At 40.7% G+C, this 17,889-nt stretch overlaps 1 protein-coding gene across 1 annotated transcript in view; it reads left to right on the top strand.

Moving 5' to 3' along the window:
• Nucleotides 1–439: 439 nt before the first annotated feature.
• CRACD (capping protein inhibiting regulator of actin dynamics) overlaps nt 440–17,889 on the top strand; it is a 45,414-nt gene continuing 27,964 nt past the window's right edge. The window contains exons 1-3 of the mRNA XM_044682226.1: nt 440–559; nt 9,630–9,803; nt 14,214–14,282. Of these exons, the coding sequence (XP_044538161.1) occupies nt 440–559; nt 9,630–9,803; nt 14,214–14,282 (363 nt within the window). The remainder of the gene's footprint in view (nt 560–9,629; nt 9,804–14,213; nt 14,283–17,889) is intronic.

Here is a 17,889-nt window from a genome sequence, read left to right as displayed (position 1 = left end):
AGGGACACAAATACAAAGAGTAAAACAATCCTTACCTCTCAAGAAGTTTACAATCTAATACGTAGGTTGGCAACAACATTCACAGGAGGAAGGATCTTCAAATCACAATGGGCAAATTTTTATTTTATTTGCCTCCTCAAAAGTTCAGGTGTTGAATTTCTTAACCACTTAACTTTCTAGTTGCGTCTAATTTTTTACAATATGTTGACCCTGTGAGAGATTTGTTCCCTTGGACTTAGGGCCCTCATCATCTTGGCCAATTCATAGTACCTCTGTTTTCCCACAAAGAATAAAATTTCAAGAATCTTTGATCAGAGAGAGAAAAATATGAGAGAAGCCCTTAAATAGGGAAGAAGGAGAAGGGAATTGCAAAGACAACTTTTAATCGCCTTAATAAAATGAAGCACATGGTTTGCATTCCAGGTCCTTCAGCTATACTATGGGAACCCGGGCGTTTTCCCATGACAGTATTTTTATCCCTGATGGGGGAGCAGAAAGTGAGCAGACAGTTCAAGCAGTATCACAGGACAACATTCTGGGCAAAGTCAAAACTCATCAGGTAAGAAAGCTTGAGACTGGGAGCTAAGAGCTGAAAAGATGGGACCCAGCAAAGTCAGAAAATGGGGAGGTCTCTTGTCTGGTCACATATAAAAGATAGGGATGGAGAGAAAGTGGCCATGGTGAGGAGTTTCATGCTCAGGCTCCGTTCATCCATAAGATATCCACAGTTTATTGCTTCTTGGCTACCTCATAGTATCTCCTTTTCTCTACCAAATTTCAGCCTCTTTTTTAACTGAATATCTAGATTGAAAGTGATAGAGAAAAGATGAAAGGCGAGGATGAGAGGGGAAAAAACTCAGTACAGAACTCTTCAGGCACTTTTAACTACAGCCCTGTTACTTAAAGAACTGTTCAGCAAATGCTGTGTGCTTTTTTCTCTGTTGGAGCATGCATGACAAATGTCCACTTCAGAGTTTAGGGCTCATAATCGGTGACATTTTAATTCTTCTCATAATGACTTTTCCAAGAAACCCCCTTCCAGACCTTGGTGTTACCTTCCATAGTTGGCCAATGTTTCTTCACAAATTGAATCAAATCAAATCGAGACCCTTCACCTACTTAATGATGATGGAAAAGAATAACTCATCATTAAATCTTATGCTGAATAGAGGGAAACCAAGGAAAGGGTGAAGAGTAACAAGGCTTAGGATTAAACTACCTTGAGAAGCATTGGGGAATTTGCCTGACTTCCTTTATGGTGGACACACAATCCTAACAGCACCAAGGAGGCCACTTTATGAAAAAGAAGTGGCTGGCTGGCTGCCTACTTGCTACCTATCTATAAATCCAGACTAGTGATTGGCTGAAGGCTTTGTTATTTACCTAGACTATTTAGCTCCAACCGATCCAAGCCCACGCATTAAGAAGGAAATTTGTCACCTTCTGTAAACTTCCTCATTGTTCTTACCCAAGACTGACTGAGGTCTGAATCTGAAGCATTGTTTAGTCTGTGCTCAACGAGTTCTACAAGCAGGTATTTACGTCAGCGGAGTATAGAGAATAACAAATATCATAATAATAAAAAATTTAAAAAAAACACCCCACTGGAATAGCCCCAGACATCTCTCACCTCCTCTCTTCCTGGGCCCCACTCTCCACCCTGACACTCTCAGAGAATCTTTGAGTTAGGAGGAACCTCCAAAGTTCTGAACCCCCTTAATATCCAGGTGACTTTGGTTCCTCCCCTAATGTAATTCTAGTTTTTCCTAATGGTATTCTATTTGTGGCTTCTGTCATTTGGGCTTTTCCGTTTACAGCCCCCAGAAAGGAACGGTGAGTTGGGAAGAGTAACAAGAAGGAAAGGAGAGACGGGAAAGGGAAGTGTGGCAACAGCCCTTACCCCTCTTCCTCTTATAAACTTTTGACAAGCTGGTTGATATTAGTTCCATCCCTAAGAAGTCCTGGACTATGCATGGGGCTTTTCCCTTTGTAAATCAATAGTTTTCTAGTTCTGTTCTCTCAGACAATAGGATTGCACGGGGTCTCTCTAGGGCAGGGGTTCTTAACTGGAGTCCACAGACCCAGTGGGTTTGAGAAGATTTGAGAAGAAAGTCCATGAACTTGAGGGGAAAATCACATTCTTATTTTCACTAGCCTCTAACCTCCTCCTGGGTAATGCTACGTATCGGATTATATGCACTTTAAAACACTATTCTGAGAAAGAGTCCATAGACTTTGTCGGGCTACCAAAGGGGTTCATGACCAAAAAAAAACTAAGAACCCCACAGCCTACACAGATTGATAGATATACTGAATGTATTGTGGTACAGGGTCAATGTACCAAATGTACATGTTCTACCAAGACAGAAGTTTGTTTCACTTGGCTATACATTTTCTAGCACATTTTGTTTTTTTTGTTTTTGTTTTTGTTTTTGTTTTTTGCTTTCTCAATGGGTAGGGAAGGGAGAGGATGAGAAGGGGAAGTCGGGAGGATAGAAAGTTTGTAGCTGAAAATAAAATCAAATCGAATAAAAAAGAAAGAACCTCTGCTCTAGAAGTACCTTAAAAAGAGTTTTGGTTTTTTGTGCTTTCTCAATGGGTAGGGAAGGGGGGAGGGTGAGAAGGGCGAGTCGGGAGGGTAGAAAGTTTGTAGCTGAAAATAAAATCAAATCGAATAAAAAAGAAAGAATCTCTGCTCTAGAAGTACCTTTAAAAGAGTTACATAATGATGGATCACTTTAAATGGCTTCTGCTTTGTCACCCTAAGGCCTCACTCCAACATTGATATGCTGAAAAATAAATAGTTCTGTAATTACGAAAAATTAAAATGAATCACCAAATTGTTGAGTGGCTACTTATATTTAAAGTGTTGTGCTAATAACATTTAGGGTGTCTTAAAAAGCTTAGAATCGTTTTTTAGCTATTAAAGCCTCCCTTCTGTCATTTTTTCTATTTTCCCTCCAAATTTAAGTCCATTGACATAAGGAGGAAATATATAAGAAAATCAGAAACAACATCCAGTTTGGCTTCTCCTGCTTTGACAAAATCTGTCCTTGAGTTTTGAGAACAAATATTCCAGTTTAAAAGTGCAAAATAGGAGGCCCGGTGGTTGCCAACCTCAAAGAGAATGTGATTATTGGTGTGCTGTAATCAATAACCGAGTCACCCCCAAAAGATTGTGCTTTATTTTGCAGTCGCCTAAGCAGTATGTTCCTGGTAAGTCTTAGAAACGATGGTAACTCCAAGTTGACTTGCATGAGTGCTTTGCCTTCTCCATGAAAACATAATGCTGGTCTTGCTGCTTAGTGAGCTGCCCAAAGGGACTGCCCGCCCACATGCATCAGCATGGGGGGTGCGTTCATTGGTGTGAGCATGACCATTTGTATGTCTGGGTGTGTGTATGTCTGCAAAGAGAAATGGGGTCCCAGATAGCACCGATTTGGCAGAAAATCAACTCTCCGAATGACCGGCCGATATTTTTTAGAAATCCCGTCTAAATAAGATTCTGCTGGAATGCCACAGCCAAAGAGGAGCCATGGCAAGTTTCCTTTATGGCTTAAGAAACTTTCAGTGGTTCCAGGGCAAAAATGCCAGGTGGAGCTCTTTGGAAAGATGGCCATCTAGTGTTCATCCAGGTCTATGGAGCTCTCAGGTGATGCTCTGTGCAGTCAGGCTTTCCCACCCAAATTGAATCACTGAATGCAGAGTAACTAAGCCCACTCTGTCCCCAGCAGAGCATCTCTCCTACCAGTAGCTCTGATTTCCCGTGATTTCCTGCCTCTCTAAGTTCACAGCTGTGGATGCCAGGTAGTGGTTCCATTGAAGGGCATTTTCACCTTCTGTGGCTCTGAGTAACATCTGCTGGTTTCGGACAGATCGCCCTTAACTCTGGCCCAAACCAGCCAGCAGAGGGGGAGTGGGTAGAGCTAGCTTTTTGTCTGAGATCAGATCTGGACTCTGAGGTGTTCGCCAAGGGCACTACTCAGAGGCAGACTTCTCCTGGCCATGGCAATCCGGTGGGGAATTTGAGACTTCTGAGAGGGCTGGGGCACACCCTGGCCCCCCTAAGCAGAGGAAACAGCCGTCCTGGGCATCTGGGGTAGCCGGGCTGCGGGCAATAGAATCTGTTTGGGGATTTCAACACTTAACGTTCCCCTGCAGCTGTCAAGGACAAAAGCAAAGATTGTAGACTGCTAAGAACTTCTAAATGGAGCTGATTACTTTAAATTGATGGGAGGATTTTAAATCATTTTTTCCCCTGGAATTGTGACTGCTGAGAGAAGGAAGCTGAAGTGTGCTCAGGGTAGTGGCAGCTTCATTCTTCTTTCACAGCAGAATTCACGTCGTGCTGAAGAAACACCTGGGAGAAGCTTATTGTTGGCTGCCTGTGGACTGCCAAGCACAAACAGGGGCCCTCTGGGGAATTTCCACGGGATAAAAAAAAAATCCTCATAAATATGGATGTGCATTTTCATAACATCATTCTGCAACATTCCATATTACCCCAAAATGCCCCAATCTGGATGGATAAAATGTGGCTTCTTTGATTTCACATTCCATTCTCCACAGAAGCGCCATTCATGGCCACACATCACACGCATTATGTATAGGGCACAAGTTTCCATGCTTTCCTCTCCAGCTTATGAATTACAGTTTGTGTGAAGGGAAGAAACCTTATAAGGACTTCCCCAAAAGAGATAGTTATTCTTTTTTTTTTTAATGTTTAAGCTCGAAAAAAGAATCCAGAGGCAGTGTTAAAGAGTGGCCAGACTCAGTTCTCCAAGGTCTATCAGGATGAACAGTAGAATGGTCCTAGAATCCTGGGCAAATCACCTCATCTCTCATCCGCCCCCTGAAGGGCCTTTTGTAGGACTATTAGATGCCTAAGATTTATCCATCTTCTTTTGTCTGAGAGAGTTTCCTACCCCAGGAAATTGCAGGTCCATGAAACAGAGAAAGCTCTACTAGACTTCTACTAGGAAGCTTTACTAGACTACTGAGTTTTTTGTTTGCTTTTAATGTCCGTTGAACTGAATTTTAAAAACAAATAATGACCCACGGTTTACCAGTGAATTCAGTTTTTTCATTGTGTAGACAAAAGGCTGTTTTTAAACATGTGCACTACAATTAGACAAAAAGCAGAGAAGCCCAAGTAGCCTTCAGTCTTAGAATCAATACTGTGTATTGGTTCCAAGGCAGAAGAAATGGTAAGGGCTAGGCAATGGGGATCAAGTGACTTCCCCAGGGTCACACCACCAGGCAATGTCTGGGACCAGAATTGAGCCCAGAATCTCCTATCTCTGGACCTGGCTCTTGGTCCACTGAGCCACCCAGCTGTCCCCCTTAGACTACTGTTTTTTAAACTTCCTTTAATGCCAGTGACTAAAGTGTAGAGAGAGACCAAAGTAACTAACAGGCTATTTGACATGACATTCAGAACTCTGTTTAATGAGTTTATTTAGCCATTAATTTAATGTCACCATACCTGAAATGAGAAGGTAACTAGAGCAGTAAAACTTGGGCTTTGCTACATCTTGCATTGAATTTAAAGGGCTCAGACGGCATGAGCAACACAGAAATAACAGATCTTAGCACCTTATTAGGGAGAATAATTAAAATAGAAATAGTATTCTAACTGAAAACCAGATAATGGATTTGGGTGAACAATGCTCCATCCAACCCTCCTTCCCACCTCCACCCTTAGCAGCAGTAGCTTAACGTAAGTGTCTCAAGGGTCTTTTCCTGTGGGACTGAGTTCCTGCCTTCCCCCACCCTTTCTTGCCTCTAAATTAGGGCACTTCCCCCAATTAGAGTTTATGATATTTGCCAAACTTGCTAATAAGGGCTGAGTCTAAGATCCCCAGAGATGAGTAGCAGGAACCTTGAACCATCATCTTTGATGTTGCCTTTCAGCTAGAAGATCGTGGCTGCCATAGTTTGGAAAGGGAGAGTCTGTTTGAGGGAGCCAGGTTATCCCTAAATAGCTCCTTAGTTCTAGCCCCCTTCTTAATCATTGTACCATCTTGCTCGTGACTCTCAAGATGGATAAATGAGGGCCACCTGGGCTTCTCAGCATTTTATCTAACTCTAGTGCACGTGTTTGAAAATAGCCTTTTGTGCAGACAATGAAAAGTTGGCTTCATTTGTCAACTGTAGTTCATGATTTGTTTTTTAAATTTGGTTCAACAGACATTAATGAAGCACCTATTTGAGTGCAAAGCACTGGTTTAGGCACATAATAAACATTTATACAACTGGTTATCCCAGCGCCACACACACTTTTCCTCTCCCACACATAACTCGCCACCTCCATCCAACCCTCTCCCCCTCATAGACACTCTATCTGTATGCACCGTAAGGATGCTAAAACCTGAGTTAGTCATGGAGGAACACCTGGCTGCTAGTCAGAATTCCTTTTCCCCTGGGGGATCTTAAATCAGCCCCATTTAGTTAGGGGAACCGTTTTTATTCTGAATGAATGAAAATTGAGCAATAAGGTATCTGCTGCCAAGATAAATCCATCACTGACCCAAAGCAGCCTGTTTATGTGCACCCACTTGGGTGCCATGGACAAATGTGTGCCCAGGCATGCACATATGCTCCTTGCAACCTGGTGGATTTTCAGCCAGGTTTGCCAATCTTCTTTCCTTCCTTGTCTCTCAGCTCTTCTTTTCCTTGCTTTCTCTTTCCCAGACTCTTCCTTTCTGAATTCACCTCTTTTTTATTTGTTCTGCCCTCTTCTGTTTTTCTGGTCCTTTAACATTAGGGTTTTTTTTTTTGTTCCTTTTCCTGTCCTGAGACTCCCCTCCATTGGCCTCTGTGTTACCTGCTCATGTTCCTTATCTCTATCTCTTTTCCCTTTCCCACCGCGGGAGCTCAGTTTTCCAGTTCGGACAAAGCTTTGCTACATTCTTCATTTACTCCAAGCATCAATGTGTTGATGTCAAACTAAAATAAAGTAATGGAAGGCTTAATAATAGTGGCAGTATTAGGGCAGCTAGGTGGCATACTGGATAGAGGCCCAGCCCTGAAATCAAAAAAACTCATCTTCTTGAGTTCATATCTGACCCTAGACACTTCCTAGCTGGGTGACCCTGCAAGAGCCACTTAACCTTCTTTGCCTCAGTTTCTCATCTGTGAAAAGGAGCAAAAGAAGGAAATGGCAACCACTCCACTATCTTTGCCACCAAGTAAACCCCAAATGGGATCATGAAGAGTCAGAACGACTGAAACAACTAAACGACAGAAATATTTTTATTATATAGCAGAAGAATGTTGGATCAAAAGTAGACCCAGGTCCTTCCCTAAGAAGATAATCTGTATTTTTTTTCAGCTGTAAGTAGAACAAATGATCCCCATCTTGGTCATTTCTAAGGACTGGTTAATGGAGTGTCCTCAGAAAAGAATGTGAAGTCTAAAATGCCTGAGAACAGTTACCTGCAGACTGGTTAGTGCTCCTAGGAAAGATAATGAATGACCAAACTGCAGGCCAAGTTAGGCTTTGCTGGGATTATTCCTTTTGGTCCTTTTATCTCCAAAAAAGGAATGCTAACTTCTGACTGCTTTGGCCAAAATGTCTAGATTACCCATCCCTTCCTTTCCCAAATGGGTTGTCCAGAGCAATAAATGACATGAGTCATTTGTATAGCTAATCCATGCCCTCTCTTGTTCATTGGACATTTCTGCTGAGCTTGCTTGTTGATTGGCTTTCACTAGACACTCACTGCTCCTTCCCATAGGGCTTAGAAAGACTCCCTACAGCTTCTAACTCTTGGACTGCTCCAGCTGTTCATCCTCTCTTAGTTGGACATCAAAAGTTCCTCACTGCGTTCAGTGGGGTGGCCAACCAGGGCACTGAAGTCAGGCTCAGGCTCTAGTACTGATTGGGTCCATACTAAGTTCTCACCTGTACTGTGAAGTCCTCGAGGTCACCTTGTGAAGTTGGTGGCTTATAGAATTCCATAACTGTCCATCTCTAGACACTTGGTGGCCTTACAGTTCAATGAAGAGGGCAACCTTTTCTAGCAGAGCATCCTTTGAGTAGAAGCAGAGAAGGACATGAACCCTATTCCTAGAGACCCAGGAACACTAGGACAAATACTACTTCCTCTCTTTATTCTTGCTCCTATTAGGAGGAACTAAGTTGCTAGATTTATGTCTTTGGGATTAAAGATTAGCCAGAATGAAAAGCTATTTTTTAGAATGCTGATGAGATTTCTTTGACCTTGTGTCCACTCAAATCAGTATTTCTCAAATCGCATCTTTCCCCCTATAAACTCCATTTGTTTGTGCTAAGTGTTTCTGTTCATTTTATCAGTATTCTTCCAGTGATGTTGAATGGCTGCAAGTCATGTCATATATTCTACAGTATCTGAAGGATTAAACTTGCCATCACCCAGAGGGCAGTGGAGAGGTACATGGTGGCCACAAGTAAGTGGCAACTCATTACCAGACAAAGAGAAGTGTTGGGAAGTGGTATAAAGGATAGTATCAGTGACATATATGATGGGGAAAAGGAGATGAGCTGCTCAGGTGGAGAGAGAGACAGAGAGGGAGAGAGAGAGTAATGGATTACTGATGAATAGATGCCCTCATGCCTTAGTAAAACAGTGACACCATCAGTTGTCCAGACCAAAAGTCAATGAGAAAATAAACACTTGGGACACAGGCAGACAGGGTATGAATAGGTTGCTGTCTACACCACTAGACAAGCTTACTCACATGCATCAAAGAGGTGTGAAATATGTTGTTCCATTTCTCAAGTAATATTTTTTCTTGTTTTGTTTTTATTCAGTAAATATTTTATTTATGTTTCTTGGCCTTTTAACTGTCAGACTTCCTTTAAATGTTCTCCCTGTTCCCTTCTCATTTCTCCCCTTATCTTCTTCCCAGGTCCCTGTTCTTCTCTCCCTTCCTACCTTCTCTGTCCTCTCCATTCACTATCCGTCTCTGTTCCTTTAAACATCTTTCTATGTAAGCAGTTGCTTTTCTCCACAGAATTACTAGAGATGTTTGCAAAAGGTAAAACAGAGATGGTATCAGGGGAGAAGAACATCATTAATGAAACTCCCTGAAGGATTTCACTCATAAAAAAAAAAAAAAGCTTTGCTAATAAATGGCATTTTCTATATCCTGACTGCTTAGAACAGGATTTCAAGAGATCAAGGTCTCCCTACCCCTATCCCCCTGAGGAAAATCAGGAATCTCTTTGGGGCAGAGCAGGAGCTTGGATCATGGTGTGAACACTAAGAATCTTGTTCATCCAGCGGAGGTTCAGAGGGTGAATAGTTCCAAAAGAACTGGCAAGCAGTTTTGAAGTTTAGGAAGATGCTGATTGATGAGAATGTTCATGGCTCACCATTGGGAAGGAATGAGAATGGTTTATGAGGAGGGTGGGGGAGGAAGGAAATGAAAAAAATACATGCCCCCCCCCCAGTTAACATTGTAGCCCTTCATCATGGTCACTTGCCTCAATGTGCTTTAGTTGCTTTGCTCATGAATTGAATTAGTTCCATCTAGAACATTCCCCCAACCTTTACCAGATACTCTGGGATCGCCTTAGCTCTAGAATTTTTAACTGTTTTGTTGTTCCAGAATTGACTGATTTTCTGTCTTTCTCCTTTCTTCAGCCACAGTTGGGCAAGAATATCAAGTTTGGGCAGTCCCCACCACCCACAGCCCTTCCTATGAAGAGGACAAGCAGTCCCAGTCCAGAGGCTAGCTTAGAAGAAGATCTGTTCCTGAGCAGTCCCATGGAAATTGTGACCCACCAGGATTTAGTGCTCTCTGACAGTGAGAATAAAGTAAGTTGTCACCAGCAGGACCTAATTTCCAATAATCTGACATATGATACATTCTCTCAAGGGAGGGAGACGATTCAGGATTTTCTTATGCCTGCTGTGGAGGCTGATGAAAGAGAAAGGGTGAAACAATGATGGAAGGTCACTAGAGTGGAGACTACTCCCCCTTTTGAAGGGGAGAAACTCAATTCTGTTTCTACTACAATGGATCACTGTGCCACAGTGCTCCAAGAGGATGCAGCTATGTTTCAAAGAAAGAAAATGTCCATACTAATACTGTGTTCTGTAGTTTGGGCCACATCTACCAGAAAAAGGAAAAATTTTATTTCATTTAAAATTCATCCACATCTAAGCCATTTCTAGCTTGAAGAGAGATGTACAAATTGACATTCTCTCTCCTCCCCTCCTGACATGGTTCCCTTCCCCAGAAAGATTTCAGTTATTTTAAGATTCTTGAATGAGAAAAAAAAATATGCTAAAATATAGCCCGGGTTAGCATTCCAGAAATGAACTTCTCTCCAGAAGTTTTTAAAAAGGGACCCCCCTCCTGATCCCTTTCATCACTATCTTGATTCTTTGTCATTGAAAAAAGTTGAGTCCTAGAGCCAATCACTTCAGGCGGGTGAGGAAGCAATGATGCAATCAATTAATCTATTAATAAACAATTAAGTGCCTACTCTGTGTCAAGCACAAAAAGAGGCAAAAGCTCTCAAGGAGGCTTACATTCTAATAGGGAAGACAACACACAAACAAACTTACAGGATAAATGGGAAACCAATTAACAAAGGGAAGACTAGAATTAAGAGAGAATCACTTCCAATAAAAGAAGAGATTTCAGTAGGATTTAAAGGAAGGTCAGTAGGCAGAACAAAGAAGAGCCTTTTGTAGAATGAAGAGGTGGCCAGTGTCACTGGATTAAAGAGTATGTGACAGGGAGTAAGGAGATTGAAAAGCTAGAAGGAATGCCAAGCAGAGGATTTTGTATTTGATTCTGGAGGCCACTCTAGTGGGAGTCACTAGAATTTATTGAATGGAGGTTGACATAGTTGGGTCTTTGCTTTAAGAAAATCATGTTAGTTGGCAGACTGGAGGAAAGATTGGAGTAGGGTGAGACTAGAGGCAGCCAGACCCACCTGTCGGCCAATTACAGTAATCCAGGCAAGTAGTGATTGATGGGGACAGAGAACAGGCAGTGAGGGCAAGTAATAGGAGCAAGACCCTCATATTCTGAAATCTTGTATTTCTCACCATTTAGCACCTGTTAAACATCAACTACAAAACCTGTAATTTTAGCATTAGCCAAGCATGAATTGCAGATTGATCCATTACCCACTCTGTGTACTGGATCTGTAATATTCTATACTGGGCATCAGCTTTGTGCCTAATCTGTTTTATTAATTACTTATAATTTTCTGTATTTACTTTAGATTAGAACTGTCTAGAAATGTAAGATAGAATTACTTATCTATAGTGGTCCTCCAATGTACCTCATGCATTCCCCCCCACCCCATATTCTCATTCCAGAAGAGCCAATTGGATTCAGGTGAAGGTGTGTTTGGGGGGGTTTGGTGTCATAGAGAATAAGGAGCAAGCATGAGTTTGAGGGATTCTTCTGGCATGCCAGAGTCCTCTTATAACATGACATCAACAAATATATTTCAAAAATCGCAACTCCTTCAAATAAAGTTCTTTTCTTCTGGATTGAATGGAGTTTGAGTCTCCCATTCTTGGGGCGAGACCCTGCTACAGTCTTGGGTGCGGTTCTCCCACAACATGATGAGAGCCTGCACTGGAGTAGTGGCAGTGTCAGAGGAGAGAACAGAGCATATTCAAGAGATATTGCAAAGGTGGAATTGATAGGCTTTGGCAAAAGATTGATTAGGGGAGATGAGAGATAGTGAGGAGTCCAGGATGATTTCCAAGTGCCTAGCCTAAAGGACTAAGAGGATGGTGTTGCCTTCTATAGTGATAAGGAAAGTAGGAGTAAGGGAGAGTTTAATAGGGAGTAAGAGTAGGAGTAAGAAAGGGAGAATTTGGTAATGAGTTCTGTTTTGGACAGATTGAGTTTAAAATGATTACTGGACATCCAGTTCAAGATGCCTGAAAAGGCAGATGGAGATGCAAGATGAAATTTCTACAACAATAAGTAGGTTTAGGAATCATCAGCCTTAAGATGCTAATTAAATCCATAGGAGCTAATGAGATCACCAAGAGAAGCAATAGAAAAGGAGAAGAGAAAAGGGCACAGGACAAAACCCTGAGAGATACCCAACAATTAGACCTGGAAGAAGATCTAGCAAAGGAGACTGAGAGGGTAGGAGAAGAAGTAGGAGAGAGCAGTGTCCTAAAAACCTAGAGAGAAGAGAGTATCAGGAAGAATGATCAAGGGCTGTAAGACAAGAATTCCTTTTTTGTTGTTGTTGTTATCCCTTAATTCCATTTCCCTAAGAAAACTTAGCTTTATTTCTACCTACTTCCATAAAGCAGAAAGGTGTGGAAAAGATTTTAGGTTGAAGGAGTGTTCTTTCTTAATATTTTCAGGAGGTTTTAAGTATGCTTCCATTTATAGGATCTAGGAAAGAGGAGGAACCATACATACATGAGATGAAACATTAACAACTTAAAGATCCACCATTTCACAGATAGAAAGTAACTAGCCCAGAATTTGAACCCAAGTCTCCTAGCTCCCAATCCGAAATTCTTCCCACTCTAGGACAATACCCTTATCTCTAGTCTCACCAATCAATGCTGGACTGCAACAACTATAGTATTGCATCTTTTTACAGGGATAGCCTAGGGAGTGATGTTATTGTCATAGTTTTAAACATCTATGCCAAAGTCTGGCAGAACTTTTAAAAACTTTTCTTTAAAAAGTTTCTTCAGGAGATATAGAGGAATATGCTATCATTACTGTAGAATATTAAAGACAAAAGGCAGTATATGCTTCGCCCCTACCTCCTTCCTCCCCATTCTTGAAGGAAATAATTTTAACACAAAATAAGGAGGCTCTTATCTAGATAGCTTGTTCCTAAAATCCCAAGAATTACTCCAGGTCGAAATAGAAAAGAAAGACTTCAGAAAAAGTTAGGGATCATATGGGGGAAATTATTTAAATTTATTCTATTATTATAATTGCATTTATAATTATATTTAAAGGTCTAGAGTTTTCAAAGAGACCCCAAACCTACTAAAACCATTTCCTTCCCTAATGCTTAAAATCCATTTAATTGGACAAACCCTTTAATTCCATAATTAGAATAGGGCTAAATTGAAATATCCTCTTGGATACCAAATTAACAAATTCACACTAAAGTGTAAATAACTGATATCAAGTTCTAACAACAGATTGTGAAGGACAAAAGTCACTGGGCACTTTTGAAATAGTGGGAAGAGGAAAAGTTACAAGAAGAGAAAACTTTACAAAGGCAAACTAGCTATTTTACTAAGAGCTGTGTCTCTAACCTTTTTCTTTCTCTTTGTCTTTACAATTCCTCTTGTGCCCATCTAGTTCCTCTCACCTCCAGCTGATATAGGGAGAGTTGAGCTATTCTGGCTTAGTTTGAAAGTGATGGAGCTGGCAGATAGGGATTTGGGGGTAGAGAAAGACAGCTTGAGATGGAAAAAAAACCCAATGATGATGGTGGGGATTTTTTTTTAACTGCCCTCTTTGACATCATTAGCCCATGGTTAGGTGAACTAGAGTCAAAGACCACAGGAGGCAGGTATATGACAGGTCAAGGGACTGAAAGAGGAAAATTACAATGATTTGAAATGTATTCCCAACAGGTCGAAATACCAGCTACACACTCCATGCTCCTACCGAGTATGTTATTTTTGTTTCTAGGTTGGGTGGTTTTTAAACAAAAGAGGGGCTTTAGTCTTCAGCTATGTGCTTTAAGTGATAATGTCTGATTTTACAAATAGCTAAAAGAAGATAATTTTGACTCAATAGAAAAACTTCACCAAAAGTAGAGCTGTTCATTAACTGTCTCCGATAGTCGTGAGTTCCTCAATATCATGGACTAGATTTGTCATACATGTTAGAACCCCTACTAGACTGTAAGCTCTTTGAAGTCAAGAATTTTGTCCTGTTTAAATAAGTTTTCTATCTCCCTAGAGCTTAGCATGGTGCTGTTCATACAGAAGGCATTTAATAAACATTTGCTGCACTGTATCAAGAAATGTCTGCTCAGATTTGGGTTGGACTAGGTGGCTTTCACAATCTCTGTTTCCATAAATAGTTCCTTCAACACATTGAGACTAATAATAGAAAAATAAATAGAAAAAATCTCAATAATAAACTATAGAGCCAGACATGGGACTGCCAAGAGACAGAATGTCATCTTTTGTTCATTTTTGGCCAGAATATTTATGTCCCAACATCTAACTTCTATCATCTTATTGTTTTTCTAGTCCAGTGATACTCCAACTTCCTTAAGTCCTTTGAATTTACCTGGAACAGGGAGTGAAATGGAAGAGAAGGTAATAAGATATGCATCTGTTCATTTGATTTCTCTGCTTTGACTTCTTTTTTCCCCTCTGTAATCATTTGTTATTTATTTTCCTCACTTTCCCATTGCAAATTTTACATTCACTTAAGGCTTTAAATCCCTCTGAAGTGCAACCACATGGCCCTTAAAGATGCACTAATAAGTAGGCAGTAGCAGATGTTGGGGAATCTGTTTCCATGACAATATGTGTTTGATGAAACTGGACCCTGCTCTGGAAAACCTAGACTCCCAGCATGCCTGAACTTGGAGTCTTAGACACAGATAAATTTCTAAAGAGGTTCCTTTGCTTCATTAAGCCAAGAGGCCACTTGACACAGCTGTTCAAGGTACATGAAAGATTCTCGTGGCTCTAAAAAACTGCCTCTTTCTTCTTTGGTACCCAGATTTATTTGCTCTCTCTCTCTCTCCACTTCCTATCCCTTGGTTTTTCAGCTTTCGTTTCACATCTGTGAATTTCACAGCAGGAGCCAAATTAAGCCTGTGGAAAAACTGGGGGTCATACTTTCTTCAGAGTCTGGTCCGCTACCATGACCCTTCTCATCTTCCCAGGGGTCCGGGCTAGGGCTCCAGGCTTAAGAGATTGTACACATTGGTTACTGTCTGACCCTTCTGCAAATGAAATTTATTTCTGAAGATGATGCAACCTGCTCAGATAACTTTTTAAAAATAACCAGAACAGAACAAAATCGCAGTCAATTTATTCATCTTGGAACCTCATCATTTGTGCTTAGATATGAACATTAATTTTTGTCCTTTTTACAAATACATGTCTGTGTGTTTAGTCTTTTATTGAACTTCTTTTGAAACCTAATTCTTCCATCTCTTTTCACTTACCTCTTGGGGAAAGAATGAGAATAATAGATTTATTTCATTTGAATTGAATCAAGAAATCCTTCTCCTATATTTCAGAGTCACACAGATTTGGAAATTTGGAAAGCCAAAGACTACAATTGGGTTTTTTAATTTTCCATTATCCCTAATATCAATTTAATTTCCTGAATAAGCCTTGGAACTATCCAAAACCTTGCTTTTCATGTACAAATGTGGAAAGTCATTCCAAAATGAGGAATCATCACTAACATGCTCTTGATTCCACAGTTGCCACACAAACACACATACACAAAATTCCGTCCCCCAATCTAATGTTGCCCTCTTTATCTAGTGAAAATATTTTATCAATGGGATGAATATCCTGAAGTTTATAGACATCATGTGATGAGGACCTTTTGGTTCTCATTATTTACATGGAAACCCTTCATAATGAGCTACAGCTTCCTCTCTGTCACATTCAGCATCTTAAGTTTCACTTCCCCTCACTTTTCTAGTGTGAACAGTATAATGCAGCTGTACTGAGCTACTTGTACACATTTTGTCTTCCATATCCTTGCCATTGCACTGACAATGTTCCCTCTCCTAAACTCCAACTCTTAGAATCTCTCACTCCATTGAAGAGTAAGCTCAAAGTTTACCTCCTCCTGGAGGTCTCTCATGACCCCCTAGTTATAATCTACCTCCTCTGTCTCTCCATCTCCTTTTTATCAATTTATTTCCTCATCCAGATTTACATATGTTGTCTTCCCTATTAGAATGTAAGCCCCTTGAGGGCAGGGACTTTGAGGTTTTTTGCTTTTGCTTTGTATCCACAGTGCTTAGCCCAGTAGCCTCACAAAGTACTTAACATATATATCTAGTAATTAAATAGACCAGCTTGGCATAGTGTTTTGAGGGGGAATGATGTATAATGGACTATATAAGTAATTTGGACCCAGATTATAAAGGACTTTAAAAGCAAAATAAGACTGGAATTGGGAGTTACTCAGGTTACTTGGGCTGACCTATGCTTTTGGAATGTCGGCTATGTGGAAGATAACTTGGAGGAGAGACTGAACATAGGGAAGCCAACTGGGAGGCTATTGGAATAGCCCAGACAAAAGGGGCCAGGGGCCTTGCATAGAATGCCTGTGGTTTGAAAGATGAAAAGTCTGATGAGATAGATGGCAGAACTGATGAAAATTGGCAACTGACTGAATATGAGGTTGAAGGAAAAGAAAGATTTAGGATAATCTGAAGGTATTCAGCTTCAGTGGCTAGAAAAATAATGTTGCCCTGGATAGAAATAGGGAAATTATGAGAAGATTTAGGATTTAGGGATTAGGAGGAAAGATAAAATCTGTTATGGACATATTGAGTTTCAGATGCTGATAAGACTTCAAAGTAGAGATGTCCAACAGGCAGAGACACAAAACTGGAGTTTGGAAAAGAGATGTAGTCTAGAATTTTCTTGGTCCTCACAGATTCCTTATCTATCACATAAGGAAATTAGATTAGATATCCTCTGAGGGGGCAGCTAAGGTGCCTCAATGGATTGAGAGCCAGGTGCAAAGATGGGAGGTCCTGGGTTCAAATCTGGCCTCAGACACTTCCTACCTGTGTGACCCTGTGCAAGTCACTTAATTCCCATTGCCTAGCTCTTAACCACTCTTCTATCTTAGAACCAATATACTGTATTGATTCTAAGACCAAAGGTAAGGGTTTAAAAAAAAAGATGTCCTCCAAGATCCTTCTAACTCTAAGTCTATGATCCAGTGAGATGTAGATTTGAAGGTCATGTGCATCTTTGAATCCATTGGAGCTGAATAGATTACCAAAAGAATATGTGCAAAGAAAAGAGAGAGGAAGACCCAGCATAGAGCCTCTGGATATACCTATAAATAGAGGGTGGGATATAGGTGATGATTCTCCAAAAAATTCTCATAAACATACAGGAAGGTCAACAGGGCAGCATCATAAAAATCAAGAAAGAATAGAGTAGCCAAGAGGAGAGGATGGCCAATAGTGACAAGTGTTGCAAGAGTGGCCAAGAAAAATGAGAACTAAGAAAAAGTGATTATATTTTAGGAAGAAAGAGAACCCAGAAGACTTTAAAGGCAGCAATTTCAGTCAAATGATGATAATATAAACCAGACTACAAAGGGCCTGGAGTCAGAAAGATTTATCTTTCCAAGGTCAAATCTGATCTCAGATGATTGCTAGCTACATGACCCTGCGTAAGTCACCTAACTCTGTTTCCTCACTTGTAAAATGAACTAGAGTAGGAAATGGCAAACCACCCTCATATATTTGCCAAGAAAACCCCAAATGGAAGAGGGTAGAGTGAGGCAGGAACTCAGCTGAGCTCTCCCAAATTTGTCTCTAAACAACTATAAAGTAATGCCTTAAAATGCGTTCTGTAGTGGCAAAACTAACAAAAGGAAGGGGTAAAATAATTTTCTACCTCAAGGCAGTTTAAAAGATTATCAGGAAAGGTCTAACTAAGGTAAGAGGGGAGCTCATTTTAACACAGGCAGCATGCAGGAAGCCAGCAGTGAGACCCTGGGTCCTTGGCTTAGGACAGCAGCTAGGACATGTGCCCCTGGTGCAAGAAGCTTGGGAGAATATCCCTTCCACTCCAGGACTAGAGACCACTTTAACAAAGTTAGAAATCACAAAATAGCCTGGAAAATAAGCAAAACAAAAAAGAACCTGATTATGTAAAGTTACTATGGTGACAGAGAAGCTCAAAACACAAACACAAAAGA

Source organism: Gracilinanus agilis, chromosome 6 (assembly GCF_016433145.1).
Source record: "Gracilinanus agilis isolate LMUSP501 chromosome 6, AgileGrace, whole genome shotgun sequence".
NCBI classification, from domain to species: domain Eukaryota; kingdom Metazoa; phylum Chordata; class Mammalia; order Didelphimorphia; family Didelphidae; genus Gracilinanus; species Gracilinanus agilis.
The sequence above is the reverse complement of the archived record's forward strand: the minus strand, read 5'-3'. Positions and strand labels throughout refer to the sequence as shown.